At 45.9% G+C, this 19,461-nt stretch overlaps 1 protein-coding gene across 2 annotated transcripts in view; it reads left to right on the forward strand.

The window, feature by feature from the left end:
- SLC5A9 (solute carrier family 5 member 9) overlaps positions 1 to 19,461 on the forward strand; it is a 100,966-nt gene that overhangs the window by 19,820 nt on the left and 61,685 nt on the right. For both annotated transcript variants that reach the window (XM_030206705.1, XM_030206704.1), the window contains exons 2-3: positions 10,378 to 10,595; positions 14,382 to 14,453. In XM_030206705.1, coding sequence (XP_030062565.1) covers positions 10,467 to 10,595; positions 14,382 to 14,453 — 201 coding nt within the window. In that variant the 5' untranslated portion in view covers positions 10,378 to 10,466. The remainder of the gene's footprint in view (positions 1 to 10,377; positions 10,596 to 14,381; positions 14,454 to 19,461) is intronic.

Here is a 19,461-nt window from a genome sequence, read left to right on the forward strand (position 1 = left end):
CATAGGGAAGTCGTCCCATCCCCGCTATCATTTTAGTCGCCCTTCGCTGCACCTTTTCCAATTCTACTATATCTTTCTTGAGATGCGGCGACCAGAATTGAACACAATACTCAAGGTGCGGTCGCACCATGGAGCGATACAACGGCATTATAACATCCTCACACCTGTTTTCCATACCTTTCCTAATAATACCCAACATTCTATTCGCTTTCCTAGCCGCAGCAGCACACTGAGCAGAAGGTTTCAGTGTATTATCGACGACGACACCCAGATCCCTTTCTTGGTCCGTAACTCCTAACGTGGAACCTTGCATGACGTAGCTATAATTCGGGTTCTTTTTTCCCACATGCATCACCTTGCACTTGCTCACATTAAACGTCATCTGCCATTTAGCCGCCCAGTCTCCCAGTCTCGTAAGGTCCTCTTGTAATTTTTCACAATCCTGTCGCGATTTAACAACTTTGAATAACTTTGTGTCATCAGCAAATTTAATTACCTCGCTAGTTACTCCCATCTCTAAATCATTTATAAATATATTAAAAAGCAGCGGTCCTAGCACAGACCCCTGAGGAACCCCACTAACTACCCTTCTCCATTGTGAATACTGCCCGTTTAACCCCACTCTCTGTTTCCTATCCTTCAACCAGTTTTTAATCCACAATAGGACATTTCCTCCTATCCCATGACCCTCCAATTTCCTCTGTAGCCTTTCATGAGGTACCTTATCAAACGCCTTTTGAAAATCCAGATACACAATATCAACCGGTTCCCCTTTGTCCACATGTTTGTTTACTCCTTCAAAGAATTGAAGTAAATTGGTCAGGCAATTGGTAGAAAGAGGACAATTAATGGGACACCATCATGCTTATTTTCAAAAGAGAAGGACGCCCATCTTTTGACACAAATGGGGAGATGGGCGTCCTTCTCGCACGGTCGTCCAAATCGGCATAATCGAAAGCCAATTTTTTGACACCTTCGACTGCTTTCCATTGCAGGGACGACCAAAGTTGACGGGGGCATATCAGCAGGGTAGCGAAGACAGGACTGGGGTGTGATTAGGAGATGGTCGTCCTCGGCCGATAATAGGAAAAAGAAGGGTGGCCCTGACGAGCACTTGGCCGACTTTACTTGGTCCATTTTTTTTCACGACCAAGCCTCAAAAAGATGCCCCAACTGACCAGATGATCACCGGAGTGAATCGGGGATGACCTCCACTTACTCCCCCAGTAGTCACTAACCCCCTCCCACAATAAAAAAACAAGTTTAAGAATACTTTTTTGCCAGCCTTTATGCCAGCCTCAAATGCCATACTCAGGTCCATCGCAGCAGTATACAGGTCCCTGCAGCAGTTGTAGTGGGTGCAGTGTACTTCAGTCAGGCGGACCTGGGAGGGCGGTGGGGGGGCTCAACACCCAAGGTAAGGGAGCTATGCACCTGGAAGCAATTTCTGAAGTCCACTGCAGTGCCCCCTAGGGCGCCCGGTTGGTTTCCTGGCATGTGAGGGGGACCAGTGCACTACAAATGCTGGCTCCTCCCACGACCAAAGGGCTTGGATTTGGACGTTTTTAAGATAGACGTCTTTGGTTTCCATTATCGCCAAGATTTGAGCGTCCCCCACCGTATTATCGAAACGAAAGATGGGCATCCATCTTGTTTCAATAATACGCATTGCCCCGCCCCTTCGCGGCACCGTCCTTAGAGTTCGGCACCCTTAGAGATGGTCATCCCCATTCGAAAATGCCCCTCCATGTTACCAGAGTATAAATTATATCACAATGATAGGGTGAATCAAATTGGAGGGGGAGGGGGTTGTGCTATATGTTATTACGCTATCAGTCTTATTTTCGAAAGAGAAGGATGCCCATCTTACATAGTAACATAGTAAATGACAGCAGATAAAGACCTGAATGGTCCATCCAGTCTGCCCTAACAAGATAAACTCATTTTACATGGTATGTAATACTTTATATGTATATCTGATTTGTTCCTGCCTTTCTCAGGGCACAGACCATAGAAGTCCGCCCTGCACCAGTTTAATTCTCCAAATACCGGCGTCGCCACCAAATGTCCACTAAGATTCAATAGATCCATTCCTTCTAAACTGGATTCCTTTGTGTTTATGCCACGCATGTTTGAATTCCATTACCGTTTTCAACTCCACCACCTCCCGCAGGAGGACATTCCACGTATCCACCACCACCCTCTCCGTGAAAAAAATACTTCCTGACATTACTCCTGACTCTGCCCCCCTGCAACCTCAATTCATGTCCTCTAGTTCTACCACCTTCCTGTCTCCGGAAAAGGTTTGTTTGCTGATTAATACCTTTCAAATATTTGAACATCTGTATCATATCACCCGTTTCTCCTTTCCTCCAAGGTATACATGTTCAGGTCGGCAAGTCTCTCCTCGTACGGTTTGCAACGCAAATCCCATACCATTTTCATAGCTTTTCTTTGCACCACTTCCAGTCTTTTTACATCTTTAGCAAGATACGGCCTCCAAAACTGAACACAATACTCCAAGTGGGGCCTCACCAACAACTTGTAGAGAGGCATCAACACCTCCTTTCTTTTGCTGGTTATACCCCTCTCTATGTAGCCTAGCATCCTTCTAGCCACGGCCGTCGCCTTGTCGCATTGTTTCTTCACCTTCACATTGTCTGACACCAACACCCCAAGGTCTCTCTCCTGAGTTGAGCTACTAATCTCTCCCCTCCTATTTGGTATCTCTCTTTTGGGTTTCTACACCCCAAATGCATCACTCTACACTTCTTGGCATTAAATTTTAACTACATGAAAAACCTCTATGCCATATTTGATATTATCCTTAAAAAACCTTCTGGTGCTAAGTACGTGCTATTTTTTCTTTTTTTGTTTGCTATTGTGCTCAGTGATGGGGAAAACCGGCTGAACCTTCTCACAGTATTAAGCTGTGGTTATTCCCGTTGTGACATCATCACACCCCTCCCTCCTCCTTATCTTAATTGTCTAAAATTTGATGCTTTTTTTCCAAATTATTGATGTTAAATGGATATAGCATATAGCACTTATCTCAATGAGGGGTGATCACGATACCAGTGAATTACTGGCGTGGTGCGCTCGGAGTCCCGACTCCAACTAGTGCTGCAGCTCCAGTGGACAGTCTCGCTCATCTTTCCGATTCCCTACATGCCAGCATGTTTTGCACGTTGGCGTCCTCAGGGGAACGGAGTGCTAAAACAGATTTCAATGTAAATTCAATTTCTCATTGGAGTATCACATATACATCTCCACGTTATGTTCAATTATACAACAATATCTTTAAAACTTGTCTGAATAAATGTGCGGAAAAAGACTTTCGGCTGACCTTAAGTGGGAACTGTGCAGTCTCAACCTTCAACCGACGAAAACGCCGGCGCATGCGTGGTGTCTCCCCTTTTGTCATCGCCTGCCTTTTAAATGGTTATCGGGGGGGGGGGGGGGTGTCTAGATCGATTGGTGGGTCTAGACACCTCTCCATTCCCAAATATTCCTACAGCAGCCAACCGCGGTCCTTCACCAGGATTTTCCTCCCTGAAGAGAAGTAATTGTTTAGCAAATTTGCTTTATCATCCTCACTTTCCACATAACCATTCTCACTCATTACCTTTCAGTCTCGCAATTCCATTCCTATCTTTTCTCCTTTCTCCAATATATCTGAAAAAGGTCGTCACCTCTCTTTACATTTTTAGCCATTTTTTCTTCCGCTCGCGCTTTCACTAGCTGTATTTCCCTCTTCACTTCTTTGAGTTTAATCCGATCATCTTTTCCGTGATCCTCTCATTGCGTTCTTTTGTATTTCTTGAGCAAAGCCTTTTTTGCTCTTATTTTTTCAGCTACTTGGTTGGAGAACCATATAGGCTTCCTGTTTCTCTTGGTTTGGTTTACTTTCCTCACGTAAAGATCAGTCGCCGTATTTATAGCAACCTTCAGTTTTGACCACTGATGTTCCACTTCTCCTACGCCTTCCCACTTCAACAGCTCCTTTTTCAGGTATTCCCCCATTTTATCAAAATCAGTAAGTCTGAAATCCAGTACTTTTACTACTACTACTATTTAACATTTCTAGAGCGCTACCATGGTTGCGCAGCGCTGTGCAATTAACAAAGAAGGACAGTCCCTGCTCAAAGGAGCTTACAATCTAAGGGGCAAAAAGTGCAGTCAATCAAGATTGAGGCAGTCTAGATTTCCTGGATAGAGGTACAATGGTTAGGTGCCGAAAGCGGCATTGAAGAGGTGGGCTTTGAGCAAGGATTTGAAGATGGGTAGGGAGGGGGCTTGGCGTATGGGCTCAGGGAGTTTATTCCGAGCATAGGGTGAGGCAGAAAAGGCGGAGTCTGGAGTTGGCGGTGGTGGAGAAGGGTACTGAGAGGAGGGATTTGTCCTGTGAGCCGAGGTTACAGATAGGAGCGTAAGGGGAGATGAGGATAGAGAGGTAGTGAGGGGCTGCAGATTGAGTGCATTTGTAGGTTAGTAGGAGAAGCTTGAACTGTATGTGGTACCTGATCGTAAGCCAGTGAAGTGACTTGAGGAGAGGGGTGATATGAGCATATTGGGCTAGGCGGAAGATAAGATGCGCAGCAGAGTTCTGAACGGATTGAAGGGGGGATAGATGGTTAAGTGGGAGGCCAGTGAGGAGTAGGTTGCAGTAGTCAAGGCGAGAGGTAATGAGAGCATGGATGAGAGTTCGGGTGGTGTGCTCAGAGAGGAAAGGGTGAATTTTGCTGATGTTATAGAAATGTTTTAGTTTTGTGCGTCCACACTGTGCCTTCGCCCTTATATCAAACCATACAGTGTGATGATCACTATTACATAGGTGGGCACCCACCCGGATATTAGAAACACTTCCTCCATTCGTGAGCACTAGATCCAGCATTGACCCTTCCCTCGTGGGGTCCGTCACCATTTGTCTGAGAAAGGCACTTTGACAGGCGTCCACAATCTCCCTACTTCTTTCCAATTCCGCAGACAGGACATTCCAATCTACATCAGACAATCCACATCTTTCAACACAAATCGGAATATGGGCATCCTTCTCACAGGGTCGCCCAAATCGGCATAATCGAAGACCGATTTTGGGTGTCCCCAACTGCTTTCCATCGCGGGGACAACCAAAGTTCACGGGGGCATGTCAGAGGCATAGCGAAGGCAGGACTTGGGCATGCCTAACACATGGGCGTCCTCGACCCATAATCGAAAAAAGAAGGGCATCCCTGATGAGCACTTGAATGACTTTACTTGGTCCTTTTTTTGTTACGACCAAGCCACGAAAATGTGCCCGAAATGACCAGATGACCACCGGAGGGAATCGGAGATGACCACCGGAGGGAATCGGGGAGGATCTCCCCTTACTCCCCCCAGTGGTCACTAATCCCCTCCCACCTTCAAAAAAGTTCTTTCAAAGTATTTTTTTGCCAGCCTCTATGCCAGCCTCAAATGTCATACTCAGGTCCATCGCAGCAGTATGCAGGTCCCTGGAGCAGTTTTAGTGGGTGCAGTGCACTTCAGACAGGCGGACCCAGGCCCATCCCCCCCTACCTGTTACACTTGTGGTGGTAAATGTGAGCCCTCCAAAACCCACCACAAACCCACTGTACCCACATCTAGGTGCCCCCCTTCACCCACAAGGGCTATGGTAGTGGTGTACAGTTGTGGGTAGTGTGTTTTGGGGGCTCAGCACACAAGGTAAGGGAGCTATGCACCTGGGAGCAATTTCTGAAGTCCACTACAGTGCCCCCTAGGGCGCCCGGTTGGTGTCCTGGCATGTGAGAGGAACCAGTGCACTATGAATGCTGGCTCCTCCCATGACCAAAGGGCTTGGATTTGGTCGTTTCTGAGATGGGCATCCTTTGTTTCCATTATCGCTGAAAATCAGAAACAACCAAGTCTAAGGGCGACCATCTCTAAGGTCGACCTAAATTCCAGATTTGGGCGTCCCCGACCGTATTATCGAAAGGAAAAATGGACGTCCATCTTGTTTCGATAATATGGGTTTCCCTGCCCCTTCACGGGGACGTCCTGCTAGGACGTCCTCAGAAAAACTTGGGCATCCCTTTCGATTATACCCCTCTATATGTTAAAGAGGGAATTCAGTCAAACAAAATAAAAGTTCTGCATGAAACAGACAGCAACGTGGAACCCCAATGGATAGAAATTCCATGTGTGAAGGGAAAGAATATACACAGAGGGCCGTACTACCATCTGCTAGGACAGAACGATCAAATATATGAAGATATGTTAACAGAAATTAAGAAAGCCAGCAAATTTGTCAACAGTATAATAATGGGTGATTTCAATTACCAATAATTAATCCTTTTTTTTTTTAAGGAATCAGTAGAATTCAATATCAAAATTTATACAATCAGTTTTCTACTATTATATTCTGTATCTTTAGGAATGTCAATCAAAGAAAATATCAACGACAGTGTCTGAAAAGTGGAGAAAAAAGACTTCAGTGAATATCAGAATTGCTCCTATTTGTAAGAACAGCGCCTTTAGAATTCTAGGAAGCTCAGTTCAATCATGAATGGAGGAGTGGCCTAGTGGTTAGGGTGGTGGACTTTGGTTTTGGAGAACTGAGTTTGATTCCCACTTCAGGCACAGGCAGCTCCTTGTGACTCTGGGCAAGTCACTTAACCCTCCATTGCCCCATGCAAGCCGCATTGAGCCTGCCATGAGTGGGAAAGCGCAAGGTACAAATGGAACAAAAATAAAATAGATACTATTGGAGATTCTACATGGAATGTTGCTACTATTGAGATTCTGTTGCTACTATTGGAGATTCTACACGGAATGTTGCTACTATTGGAGATTCTACATGGAATGTTGCTATTCCACTAGCAACATTCCATGTAGAAGGCTGCGCAGGCTTCTGTTTCTGTGAGTCTGACGTCCTGTGCGGCCAGATTGGTGATCTGCAAGGGCCAATTTCTACATGGAATGTTGCTAGTGGAATAGCAACATTCCATGTAGAATCTCAAATAGTAGCAACAGTGGAGGAGTGGCCTAGTGGTTAGGGTGGTGGATTTTGGTGCTGGGGAACTGAGGAACTGAGTTTGATTCCCACTTCAGGCACAGGCAGGTCCTTGTGGCTCTGGACAAGTCACTTAACCCTCCATTGCCCCATGTAAGCCGCATTGAGCCTGCCATGAGTGGGAAAGCACAGGATACAAATGTAACAAAAAAAAAAAACTCCACTACCCTGTACATAGTTATAAATGACAAATACCTTCTATAGATACAGAATAGACTCAATGAAGTGGTACTTATCTCGGATGTTCACTGTTGCAGCATTTAGACCGTCTGTTGCCTCCAGCGTTCTTTCTGAACTGCAACTTTACAAATCCCAACAGGGGATACCCCGTTTCACCGTTTTAGGCGACATCAGGGGAAAATAATGGTGAATAACTCAATTTCCAAGAGTATGACAGTCCTCCACTTGACCAAATCCTTTTTCACCGTGCTGAAGTTTGTGAAGCAAAAACAGCTGACATATTTTATATACAGGTATGTTTTCTGTCCCCAGTGGACTCACAACCAACTTGTTTTTATTTATTATTTATTAGGATTTATTTACCACCTTTTTGAAGGAATTCATTCAAGGCGGTGTACAGCAAGAATAAACCAAACATGAGCAATAGACAATTACAGCAGTAAAAATATTCAATTAACAATACAAAGTATGGTGTGGAGGGGCATAATCGAACAGAAACGCCTATCTCCATGGGCGTTTATCTCCCAGAACTGGTCCGTGAAGGGGAGGGCCGAACCGTATTTTCGAAAAAATGGACGTTTTTGAGCTGGGCGTTTTTTTTTTTTTAGCGATAATGGAAACTAAAAACGCCCAGCTCAAAAACGTCCTAATCCGAACCATTTGGTCGTGGGAGGGGCCAGGATTGGTAGTACACTGGCCCCCCTGATATGCCAGGACACCAACTGGGCACCCTAGGTCAGTACGGTGGACTTCAGAAAAAGCTCCCACATGCATAGCTCCCTTACCACGGGTACTGAGCTCCCAATCCCCCTCCCCCAAGACCCACTACCCACAAATGTACAACACTACCACAGCTCTTAGGGGTGAAGGGGGCACCTACATGTGGGTACAGTGGGTTTTGGAGGCCTCCCATTTACCAGCACAAGTGTTACAGGTGGGGAGGGATGGGCCTGGGGCCACCTGGCTGAAGTGCACTGCGGTACCCACTAAAAGTGCTCCAGGGACCTGCATACACGCAGGCCTCTAGGACTTGTTGCTGCTGTATAACATTGGTACACCAGTTGACACCTGAAGACTAATCTCTCCGAAAACGTCCTTTATTGCAAGAACCGCCTTTACTCACAGTTAACTGCAGATCAGAGGTTGTGCCCCACTGGCAATGAGTCTCCCTGGTACTGAGATGAGCAGTAGGTCAGAGCTGGCAGAATGCTGTACAATGCCCTCTTTCAGCCACATTCAAGGGAAGAACTAAGTTCTGTAACGTGGCTAACACAGGAAAGGGAACTAAAACTGGCTTACAAAAATGGCCACTACTGCATGGACTACAACAGGAAATCCAACAGGGCACACTCTGACCCAGTAGGCAAGGGGAAAAGCACCATGGGAGAAGAGCCTACCAACTACTAACATTGTGAGACTGTAACACAAGCTAATGAAATCACGGAGCCCAATACCCTACACCCACCACAATGCAATGCTGATGTGACCCTGTACTGCACCCGAGAGCCACATCTGACCCAGGGAAAGGCTGTGACAGGATCAAACACATTCTGCTGTCATGGAGGTGGTTACGGCATTTGAGGCTGGCATACAGGCTGGAAAAAAAGTTTGTAAAGTGGATTTTTTGTGGTGGGAGGAGGTTAGTGACCACTGGGGGAGTCCGGGGAGGTCATCCCCGATTCCCTCCAGTGGTCATCTGGGCAGTTGGGGCACTTTTTTGGGACTTGTTCGTGAAAAAAAAGGGGTCCAAAAAAAGTGACCCAAAATCGCGGTAAAAATGCCTTTTTTTTCCGATTATCAGCGAAAGACGCCCATCTCTCCTCGGCTGATAACCACGCCCAAGTTCCGCCTCCACCATGCCTCTGACACGCCCCCGTCAACTTTATTCGTTTCCGCGACGGAGTGCAGTTGGAAACGCCCAAAATCGGCTTTCAATTATACCGATTTGGGCGCCTTTGTGAGATAAATGTCTATCTCCCGATTTAGGTCGCACTATAGGCGTTTTTCTCTTTTGAAAATAAGCAGGATAGTATACTACTTACAATGTCAACACAATATGTAATAGAGCATTATAATTGATAGTGAAGGGTAAAGCAAAGAAGTAACATATAAATAGGTAAGAAAGTAGGAAGAAAGTAAGGTGATTGATTTAAAAAACACCTGTCAAGCCTCTTAATACTTGTTATCTGTAAAGTCTCAATATCTTGAAGTATAACCTTGGCACACCACCAAACTCCTGAAGTCTCTTTATTTTCTGAAATTTCATTTATTGAATAAATATAGATAATTTACTCACAGTCAGATGTTCAGAAGTGTTGCCCCAGGGCACAGAGACTCCGTAATTCTGAGAGCTGCTTTGTAGCTTCATTGCATGCCCTCTAGTCCTAGTATTTTTGGAAAGAGTAAACAAGCAATTCACATCTACCCCTTCCACTCCACTCAGTATTTTATATATCTCTATCATGTCTCCCCCGGCCATCTTTTCTCCAAGCTCAAGAACCCAAGCTGTTTCAGCCTTTCCTCATGGGGAAGAAGTCATTCCATCCCCTTTATCATTTTCCTCACCCTTCTCTGTACATAGAAATACTTTAAAAATAAATAGGAGGAAATATTTTTTCACTCAATGAATAGTTAAGCTCTGGAACTCCTTGCCAGAGGATATTGTTACAGTAGTTAGCATATCTGGGTTTGAAAAACATTTGGACAAATTCCTGGAGGAAAAATCCATAGTGTGCTATTGAGATAGACATGAGGAAGCTACTGCTTGCCCTGGGATTGGAAGCATGGAACGTTGCTACTCTTTGAGATTCTGAATAGAATGTTGCTACTCTTTGAGATTCTGAATGGACTCTTGCTATTCTTTGGGGTTCCACATGGAATGTTGCTACTTTTTGGGATTCTGCCAGGTACATGTGACCTGGAATGGACACTGTTGGAAGCAGGATACTGGGATAGATGGACCATTGGTTTGAAGCAATATAACTATTTTTAATTTCTTATGGCATTTACACACATTCTCGCTATGCAAAACTAGACAGCTCCTTATTGATCTACCTCTATAATGTGTTTTTTCTGTCTACTGCAATTACTTCAATTAAAACAAAGAGCTGACTGGTCTTCTTGTCAACCTTTATCTGCTTCAATAGGTTAACTATTAAGAATAAGGCATGAAGACAGGGTGCACCAAAGTCCATTCTGCACGGGATGCACTTCACATTCTGTTCACACTGTAGCCATGAACAATGCCACGGAAATCCCGACTCAGCCTCCAAGCAGCTATGTTCCGAGTCACGAGAAGTTTGGAACGCCTGACATCGTTGTCGTGGTTCTTTATTTTGTCTTTGTTCTTGCTGTTGGAATATGGGTAAGTCGGGCACTTTTTAATGCACAGTTTTTACAGTAGGTGGGTAAATGAATGAGTACTTGAGATTTCAAGGATTGCTTTGTCCCCCTTTTCCTCCTCCAGTAAAAGATCAGGGAGGGAAAGTACACAGGATGATTGCATTTCCAAATCATTTTGTGCATACATTCTGTCTTTGTACCTGCTGCCATGTAGGTAGATGGTACACAGGAGGAAAAGTGCCTCTATTGTGCATCAAAAACCCTAAATGACCTTGGGATCGTATAACCGTTGCATGTTTTACTACCTTAAGTGCTGTTAATTATAAAAATAAAGTGGGAAAAGACCTAGATGCCCTATTCAATGCTAGCACAAGATGCCTGTGGCTGGAGCTGTACTTTCAAATCATCAGTCAGCATTTAAACATTTAGGACTAAATCGGGGTGGAAACAAAATACTCCTTGGAGTATTCTATAAACTACGTCCAAAGTTTGGCGCAGTTTATACAACACGCCTAGCGCCCATCCACATCACTAAATGTAGTCATGGTATTTATGTCAAGTAAAACGGGGTAAATGCTGGCGCCTATGTTAGACGCGGAGCGGGTGCATTCTATAACAATGCGCATAGTTTTCAGGAACGCCCACGACCTGCCCGTTCCACGATCGTGGCCACGCCCCCTTTCCCAATCTACATCTTAGAATTTATGCGCGTCACTTTACAGAATACGCTTAGCAGGTTGCGCGCGTAAATTCTAATTAAAGCCAATTCGTATCAATAATGGCTTGTTAATTGGCAATTATTGGCGCTGATTGGCTTTTTGAGACAAGTAAGTTGCACACGCAAATACAGATATGACCTGATTTCCACGTGCAACTCAAGTTGCGCTATGTAGGATCTGGGGGTTATGGTGATAAAATTGACTTCAACCATATGACGCCAAGCTCGAATTTTCGATTATGACGTTTCACATATTTGGAGAGCTTTGGATTTTTCTTTGATTTTGTTGCTTGTATGCCTCTATCGTGCATTCCAGCCAAAAGGGAGACTCGGATTTCCCCTCCCTATTTTTATTCTTTTTAAAGTTATTGCCGACTATTGAGCTATTTAAATCCAACACACCCTTTCTTGGCTGGTCACTGAAGATGCCATTCAATTAAGAAAATATTTCTCACCATATGGGGATAAGAAACCATTTGGATGCTGGTTCGGTAGCTTCCAGGTGGAATCTTAATCCATGGTGATCGAAAGAAAAGATCAGGAGCAAATACTGAGAGCAGGCTGTTATCTGTTGCCCAGAAATCTCTAATGGGCAGATGATCAAAAGCCCCGGGCTGTTCCAAACAGCGCTGTAAAATAGCGCTGGAACAGCGCGGGGCTTTACCGCACCGATGATCAGAGATGATGCATGCAAATTTAAGCAGCGCAATTATCTCTGATCATGAGGTAGAAGTGCGGGCGAATTGTGCCTGAGCATGCACTCAGCACAATCCTCCCGCACTTGTTTGACAGGTCCTGGGCTGTCAAAAGGCCAAACCTGTCAAACACAGGGGCTGGAGGTCCATGGGACCACCAGGCCCTGACTACCCCTGCCCCAAGCAACGGGGGCTGGAGGTCCGGTGGACCTCCGGTCCCGTCCCCCCGACGATCCCACCCCCCCCCCCAGATTCAGGGAGAGCTGGAGATCCGGTGGGTCTCCACTCCCCCCCCCCCAAACCCCCAGAAAAATTCTGTAAGCCAGGTTTAGATTCTTTACTTTTAAAGCTTCGCTGTAGTTCCTTTTTAAAATTACCTTATCAAACTTTTACTTCTATTTACTAAGCTGTGCCGTGTTAATCTACGTTAAAGCGCGTGAACATGCCCTTTTACTAAGCTGCGATAGAAAAAGGGGGCCCTGCGCTAGCAGTAGCGGCTGTTTGTGCCACACGCCAGGGCCTCTTTTACCACCGTGGGTAAAAATGGCCAAAAATGAAATGGCCGCGCAGTAAGTTCGGACTTGCCGTGCTGCCATTTTGCGGGGGAACACTTACCGCTACCCATTGAGGTGGCGATAAGGGCTCCCATGCTAACCCCACGGTAACCCCCTGCGCAAATATTTTTCAAATATTTCTGTTAGCACCGGAAATGCCTCCTGCTGGAGCTAGAACCACAGCTGGTAGCAGCCTTGAGCCTGGGGCGTAGCCAGACACCCAATTTTGGGTGGGCCTGGGCCCAAGATGGGTGGGCAGAAGAACTCCGCCTTGTCCCACATGTGGTTTCGTCTCTTTCTCTCTTGTCTGCATGCCATATGGTCTCTCAAACACCCCCCACCCCCCCCCCCCCGGCATACCTTTTAAATGAGTGGAGGAGTAGCCTAGTGGTTAGGGTGGTGGACTTTGGTCCTGCGGAACTGAGGAACTGAGTTCGATTCCCACCACAGGCAGCTCCTTGTGACTCTGGGCAAGTCACTTAAACCTCCATTGCCTGCTGCATTGAGCCTGCCATGAGTGGGAAAGCGCGGGGTGCAAATGTAATTAAAAAAATAGCAGATTTTCACTGGCAATGAGCAGCAACTAATACACGGTGCTCATGTTGGCCCCACAGCCTTCCCTCGGATGCAACCTCCTGTTTCTGCATAAGCAGGAATACATCACAGGGAAGGCTGCAGGGCCGGTGCGAACAGTATATATCATTCGCTACTTGTAGCAGGCAAAGATCTGCTATTTAAAAGGTATGCTAACCTTTCTACTAACCTATAAATGTACTCGCTCTGCTGCTCCCCAGTATCTCTCCACACTCGTTCTTCCCTACACCCCTTCCCGTGCACTCCGCTCCATGGATAAATCCTTCTTATCTGTTCCCTTCTCCACTACTGCCAACTCCAGACTTCGTGCCTTCTGTCTCGCTGCACCCTACGCCTGGAATAAACTTCCTGAGCCCCTACGTCTTGCCCCATCCTTGGCCACCTTTAAATCTAGACTGAAAGCCCACCTCTTTAACATTGCTTTTGACTTGTAACCACTCGCCTCCACCTACCCTCCTCTCCTCCTTCCTGTACACATTAATTGATTTGATTTGCTTACTTTATTTATTTTTTTGTCTATTAGATTGTAAGCTCTTTGAGCAGGGACTGTCTTTCTTCTATGTTTGTGCAGCGCTGCGTATGCCTTGTAGCGCTATAGAAATGCTAAATAGTAGTAGTAGTAGTCTCTTGTAACCAGAGCTAATATTGTGATGTCATAATGCCTCAGGCCACCAATAAGAGCCAACCTCATCAGTGATGTCACAATGGCTTGATTGTCCTATACTTGTCTCACTTTTATTACATAGCTCTTTGAGCAGGGACTGTCTTTCTTCTATGTTTGTGCAGCGCTGCGTACGCCTTGTAGCGCTATAGAAATGCTAAATAGTAGTAGTAGTAGTAGTAGTATGCAGGAGGGACAGTTGGGAGTTTTGGGCTGGTGGGGCTTGGGACTCCCTGCCAGCCACATTAGAGATATACTGCTATTGGGTGGGTCTGAACCAAAAGTGGATGGGCCTGGGCCCACCCTTGGCTATGCCACTGAGCAGCAGGCTATCTTCTTTTTCTAATGGTAGAGATCTGGGGAAATCCTAATATTCATCAGCTAAGTGTGTTTTAGGCCAAAATTGCTGGTCTGAATCATTTTGCCCGTATGTAATTTTCTGTACCGTGCTCTGCTTAAAATATGAGCTGGTTGTAGGTGATGCACAATGCAATTTTGTAACAGCAGTCTGATGTCTTTCAGTTTTGCAACTTGCCATTACATAAACCAGTTCCTAATAATGTGAATAACATGACCTGTATTGCAGTCCTCACATCGGGCAAGTCGTGGAACCGTAGGAGGGTACTTCCTTGCTGGAAGATCAATGACATGGTTTCCGGTAAGTCTCCAACATACTGCAAGAGCCAATCAAGTCTTCTTCATTTCTTCTTTCTATGAACACAAAGGCTCAAAATTATGCTGGTTCAGTTCTGTTTGATAGCCTGATCTCTAGTAATAATACCGCAAGACTTCTGCTAGCGGTAAACTAGCTCCATTTTGAACCTGGATCCTAAGAGGGTAATGGTGATTGGGAATTGCTCCAGTTCCAGCAGCTAGACATTAGTGACTGACCCCGGTAGATTCCTGTCATGGTCTTCAACAGTAGAATAGTCAACAGTCCATTTTGGAGGGGGGGGGGGGGGGGGGAGCCCAGAGGTGGAATGAGGAGGGGCATGATGTTTCCTCTCTGCTTTTCCATCCCCCTCCCCATCACATTAAAAATCATATCTTTACTGGGGGAATGCCCAAGCCCTGCCCATTGAGGAAGTCCACTGTTCGAGCCCCCTCCCCCTGTGCTGCCTCGCTGCTGAGGCAGCACAGGGAGGGGGGGTGCTTAGGCAGTGGACTTCTTCAGCTGGTGGGGCTTCAGCATCCCTGCCAGCCATTCATTGGATGCTGCTATTTGGGGGGGGGAGCTTTGAGGGTGGGGTAGGGGATCCAGGAGATGACCTTGGTGAGTGATGGTCTGCTCAGGGGGGGGGGGTGATGGTCTGCTCTAGGAGGGGACCTTCTTGTGGAGGGGGAGGGGACACAGCTATACATATACACTGACCCCTTTAAGATAGAATCACTGACCCACTCGTTAGCAGTCTGATGCTCTAGGGATAGAAAATTAACAGCAACTCAGATTGTCATTTTTCCACAGAAATTCAGTGCAAGCTGCATTATTTGATTTCAATAATGATAAAATGTTTTTCATCTATTTGTATACTTTGTATCTCATTGTGTATCACGTTATGACAAACTAATGTGTTACAGTAAAATAACCCATGGCTTTTTGCCATTTAACACATGTTAGTAGACAAATATAATTCATTATTACCTTAACACAGTGTTTCCCAAACTTTGCGCCACGGCAAACTCACAGGGGTGCCACGGGGTAGATGGGAGGTTCACAGACAAGTGTGGGGACATCACTTAATATCAACATATTTAAACAAAGTTGTATGGAGTTCCAGGAAATCTACATGGCTGGGGCAAGCTACCAATCACAGCTCACCTGTGACTGGCCATGGAGTCTGTCTGGGTGATCCTGATTGGGAATCTGATTGAGACCTATTTATTTATTTATATTTTGCTCACACCTTTTTCAGTAGTAGTTCAAGGTGAGTTATATTCAGGTACTCTGGATACTTCTCTGTCCCAGGAGGGCTCACAATCTAAGTTTGTACCTGAGGCAATGGAGGGTTAAGTGACTTGCCCAAGATCACAAGGAGCAGCAGCAGGATTTGAACCGGCCAACTCTGGATTGCAAGACCAGTGCTCTAACCACTAAGCCACTCCTCCACTAGCAACATTCCGTGTAGAATCTCAAATAGTAGCAACATTCCATGTTCCACTGCACTAACCACTAAGCTACTCCTCCACTAGCAACTTTCCATGCAGAAGCCTGCCCTTGCAGAGCAGCAATGCGGCCACATAGGCTTCTGTTTCTGTGAGTCTGACGTCCTGCACGTACGTGCAGGACGTCAGACTCACAGAAACAGAAGCCTGCGCGGCCGCGTTGCTGATCTGCAAGGGCAGGCTTCTACATGGAATGTTGCTAGTGGAATAGCAACATTAACATTCCATGTAGAATCTCAAGGTGAGTTACATTCAGGTACTCTGGATATTTCTCTGTCCCAGGAGGGCTCACAATCTAAGTTTGTACCTGAGGCAATGGAGGGTTAAGTGACTTGCCCAAGATCACAAGGAGCAGCGGTGGGATTTGAACTGGCCACCTCTGGATTGCAAGACCAGTGCTCTAACCACTAGGCCACTCCTCCACTAGCAATATTCCATCTAGAATCTCAAATAGTAGCAACGTTCCAGAATCTCAAAAAGTGGGAACATTCCATGTAGAATCTTCAATAGTAGCAACATTCCATATATTTATTTATTTAGATTTTGCTCACACCTTTTTCAGTAGTAGTTCAAGGTGAGTTATATTCAGGTACTCTGGATATTTCTCTGTCCCAGGAGGGCTCACAATCTAAGTTTGTACCTGAGGCAATGGAGGGTTAAGTGACTTGCCCAAGATCACAAGGAGCAGCAGTGGGATTTGAACCGGCCACCTCTGGAGTGCAAGAGTGGTGCTCTAACCACTAGGCCACGCCTCCACACACAGCAACCTAACTCACCTTAACCTGCCTGGTAAACAGGATCTGGGAATGGGCGGTTCCAACAGAATGGGCTTTGAATTAGTACCTCCATGTCTTTCCCATCTTCCTGTATTTTATTTTATTTTATTTATTTATTTATTTATTTATTTATTGCATTTGTATCCCACATTTCCCCACCTATTTGCAGGCTCAATGTGGCTTACAGAGATCTGTTATGGCATTGTCATTTCAGCATATCATATACATTTATTGATGAGAGCAGGTTAAGTAAAGGGAGAAGAAAGATTTAAGAGAATAGTAAAGAGGGTAAACAATCAAGTCTACGATGGGTTGGTGAAGTGATTCAGTAGAGCTATGGGTTTTCTTTGTAGGCCTTGTTGAAGAGATGTGTCTTCAGAGATTTACGAAAGTTGGTTATTTCGTCAATTGTTTTCAAGGCAGTCGGTAGTGCATTCCACAGCTGCGTGCTAGTGTAAGAGAAGGTAGTAGCATGTACCAGCTTGTATTTTAGTCCTTTACAGCTGGGGTAGTGTAGATTGAGAAATTTGCGTGATGATCTTTTGGCATTTCTGGGAGGCAAGTCCACGAGGTTTAACATGTAAGTTGGGGCGTCGGCATGGATAATTTTGTGTACAATTGTGCAGATCTTGAACGCGATGCGTTCCTTTAGTGGAAGCCAATGAAGTTTCTCTCTTAGGGGTTTTGCACTTTCGTATTTAGTTTTTCCAAATATGAGTCTGGCTGTGGTGTTCTGAGCTGTTTGGAGCTTTTTGATAGTCTGTTCTTTGCAGCCAGCGTACAGTGCGTTGCAGTAGTCCAGGTGACTTATTACCACTGACTGTACCAAGTCCCAACACAATATTAGGCAGTAGGTCTATGAATTTTACAGTGGGTGAAACTTCTAAGAATGGTCAGTGTGACTGGTTATCAAGATTGCAAAATGGAATGCTGCAGAATCAGTAGAATCCAGCGGGAAGTAACATTCAACAAGGGTCAACACCCTATGTGGTAGGGTGTGGGGGGAGGGGGTGCCGCAAAAAGTTCTCGGACACTAAGGTGGAGAGGAAAACGGTAACGGAATTCAAACATGCGTGGGATAAACATAAAGGAATCCTGTTCAGAAGGAAAGGATCCTCAGGAGCTTAACCGAGATTGGATAGCAGAGCCAGTGGTGGGAGGCAGGACTGGAGGTTGGGAGGCAGGGATAGCGCTGGGCAGACTTATACGGTCTGTGCCAGAGCCGGTGGTGGGAGGCGGGGCTAGTGCTGGGCAGACTGATACGGTCTGTGCCCTGAAGAGCACAGGTACAAATCAAAGTAGGGTATACACAAAAGTAGCACACATGAGTTGTCTTGTTGGGCAGACTGGATGGACCGTGCAGGTCTTTTTCTGCCGTCATCTACTATGTTACTATGTTGAACTGAAAAAGTTTGGGAACCACTGCCTTAACACATGTTAATAGCCTATAGGCTTTTAGGAAGCAGCACTAAAAATTATCTTCCGTGCACCCTTCCACGGATCTTTCCAGCATGCTAAGGCCTTTTTACCATGGGCGTAGTTTGACTGTTTCATTTGGGGGTGCAAAGGATGGGGCGGAGCATATTAGCATATTCATTTGCATATACATATATATATATATATATATATATATATATATATATATATATATATGCAAATGAATATGCTAATATGTTTCTATCCATCCCCTTCCCCATTCTATCCAGCATCTCCCCCTCCCCCTTCCCAACATCTGTCTCCCATAAAGAACACGTGGATGCAGCAGCTCACAGGTTTGAGTGAACGGCGACGGCTGCGCGGGGGAGTGGAAGCAGAGATTTACCAAATGGCTTCCTACCTTCCAGTGGACTAGACAGGAGCGAGGAGCCAGCGTTTCCCAGCGGCGAACAGGCGGGTCGGCGAGCGAGCGGAGGTTGTAAAAGCAGCAAGCAGGCACGTTCGTCTCCGTCCGCTTCCCTGCCCTCTCTGAGTCTGTGTCCCGCCTTCCTCTGAGGTCATTTCCTTTCGGGCGGGACGCTGAGAGGGCAGGGAAGCGGACAGAGACGAGTGTGCCTGCTTGTTGCTTTTACTCAGTGGTGCCCCGCCCGCCAGTTCGCTGAAGTGACGTCGGGTAAGTCGCTCGTCGTTTGGGGGGGCACTGCCCCCCCTCGCCCCCCCAGTCTATGCCCATTTACCACAGTGGTAAAAGGCCTTTTTTCTATTATTTTCATTAATGTCCATGCGCTAGTATAGCGCACATTCATTTTCAAAAATTACTGTGTGAGCAGTCGCCGCCAGCTACATTGTAAGTGGTAACTGTGCACTAACCAGTTGGCACGCTGTAATGTAGGTGTGTTAATTGGTTGGCACAGGCATACCCATTTTCTGCCTCTGACGTGCCCCCCCTGAAAAAAAATATTTTCCATGCAGTTACCGCTTGCAAATTGAGGGGCCCTTTTACTAAGGCGTGCAGGCGCCTATGCGCTCCAACACGCGTCAGTTAGGAAATACTGCCCGGCTACCGCATGCCCCGGGCGGCAATTCCATTTATTACGCGCATCCAATACCCACGGCAGAAAGCATTTTTTATTTTCTACCATGTGGCGCTGACCGGGTGGTAGTCGGCAGTGTACAAGCACTGACGATTACTGCCTGGTTAATGTGTGAGACCTTACCGCTAAATCAATGGGTGGTGTGGTAAGGTATCAGGCCCAAAATGGACGTGCGCCAATTTTTACATAAGTAATG

The sequence above is a fragment of the Microcaecilia unicolor genome, chromosome 6 (assembly GCF_901765095.1).
Source record: "Microcaecilia unicolor chromosome 6, aMicUni1.1, whole genome shotgun sequence".
NCBI lineage: Eukaryota > Metazoa > Chordata > Amphibia > Gymnophiona > Siphonopidae > Microcaecilia > Microcaecilia unicolor.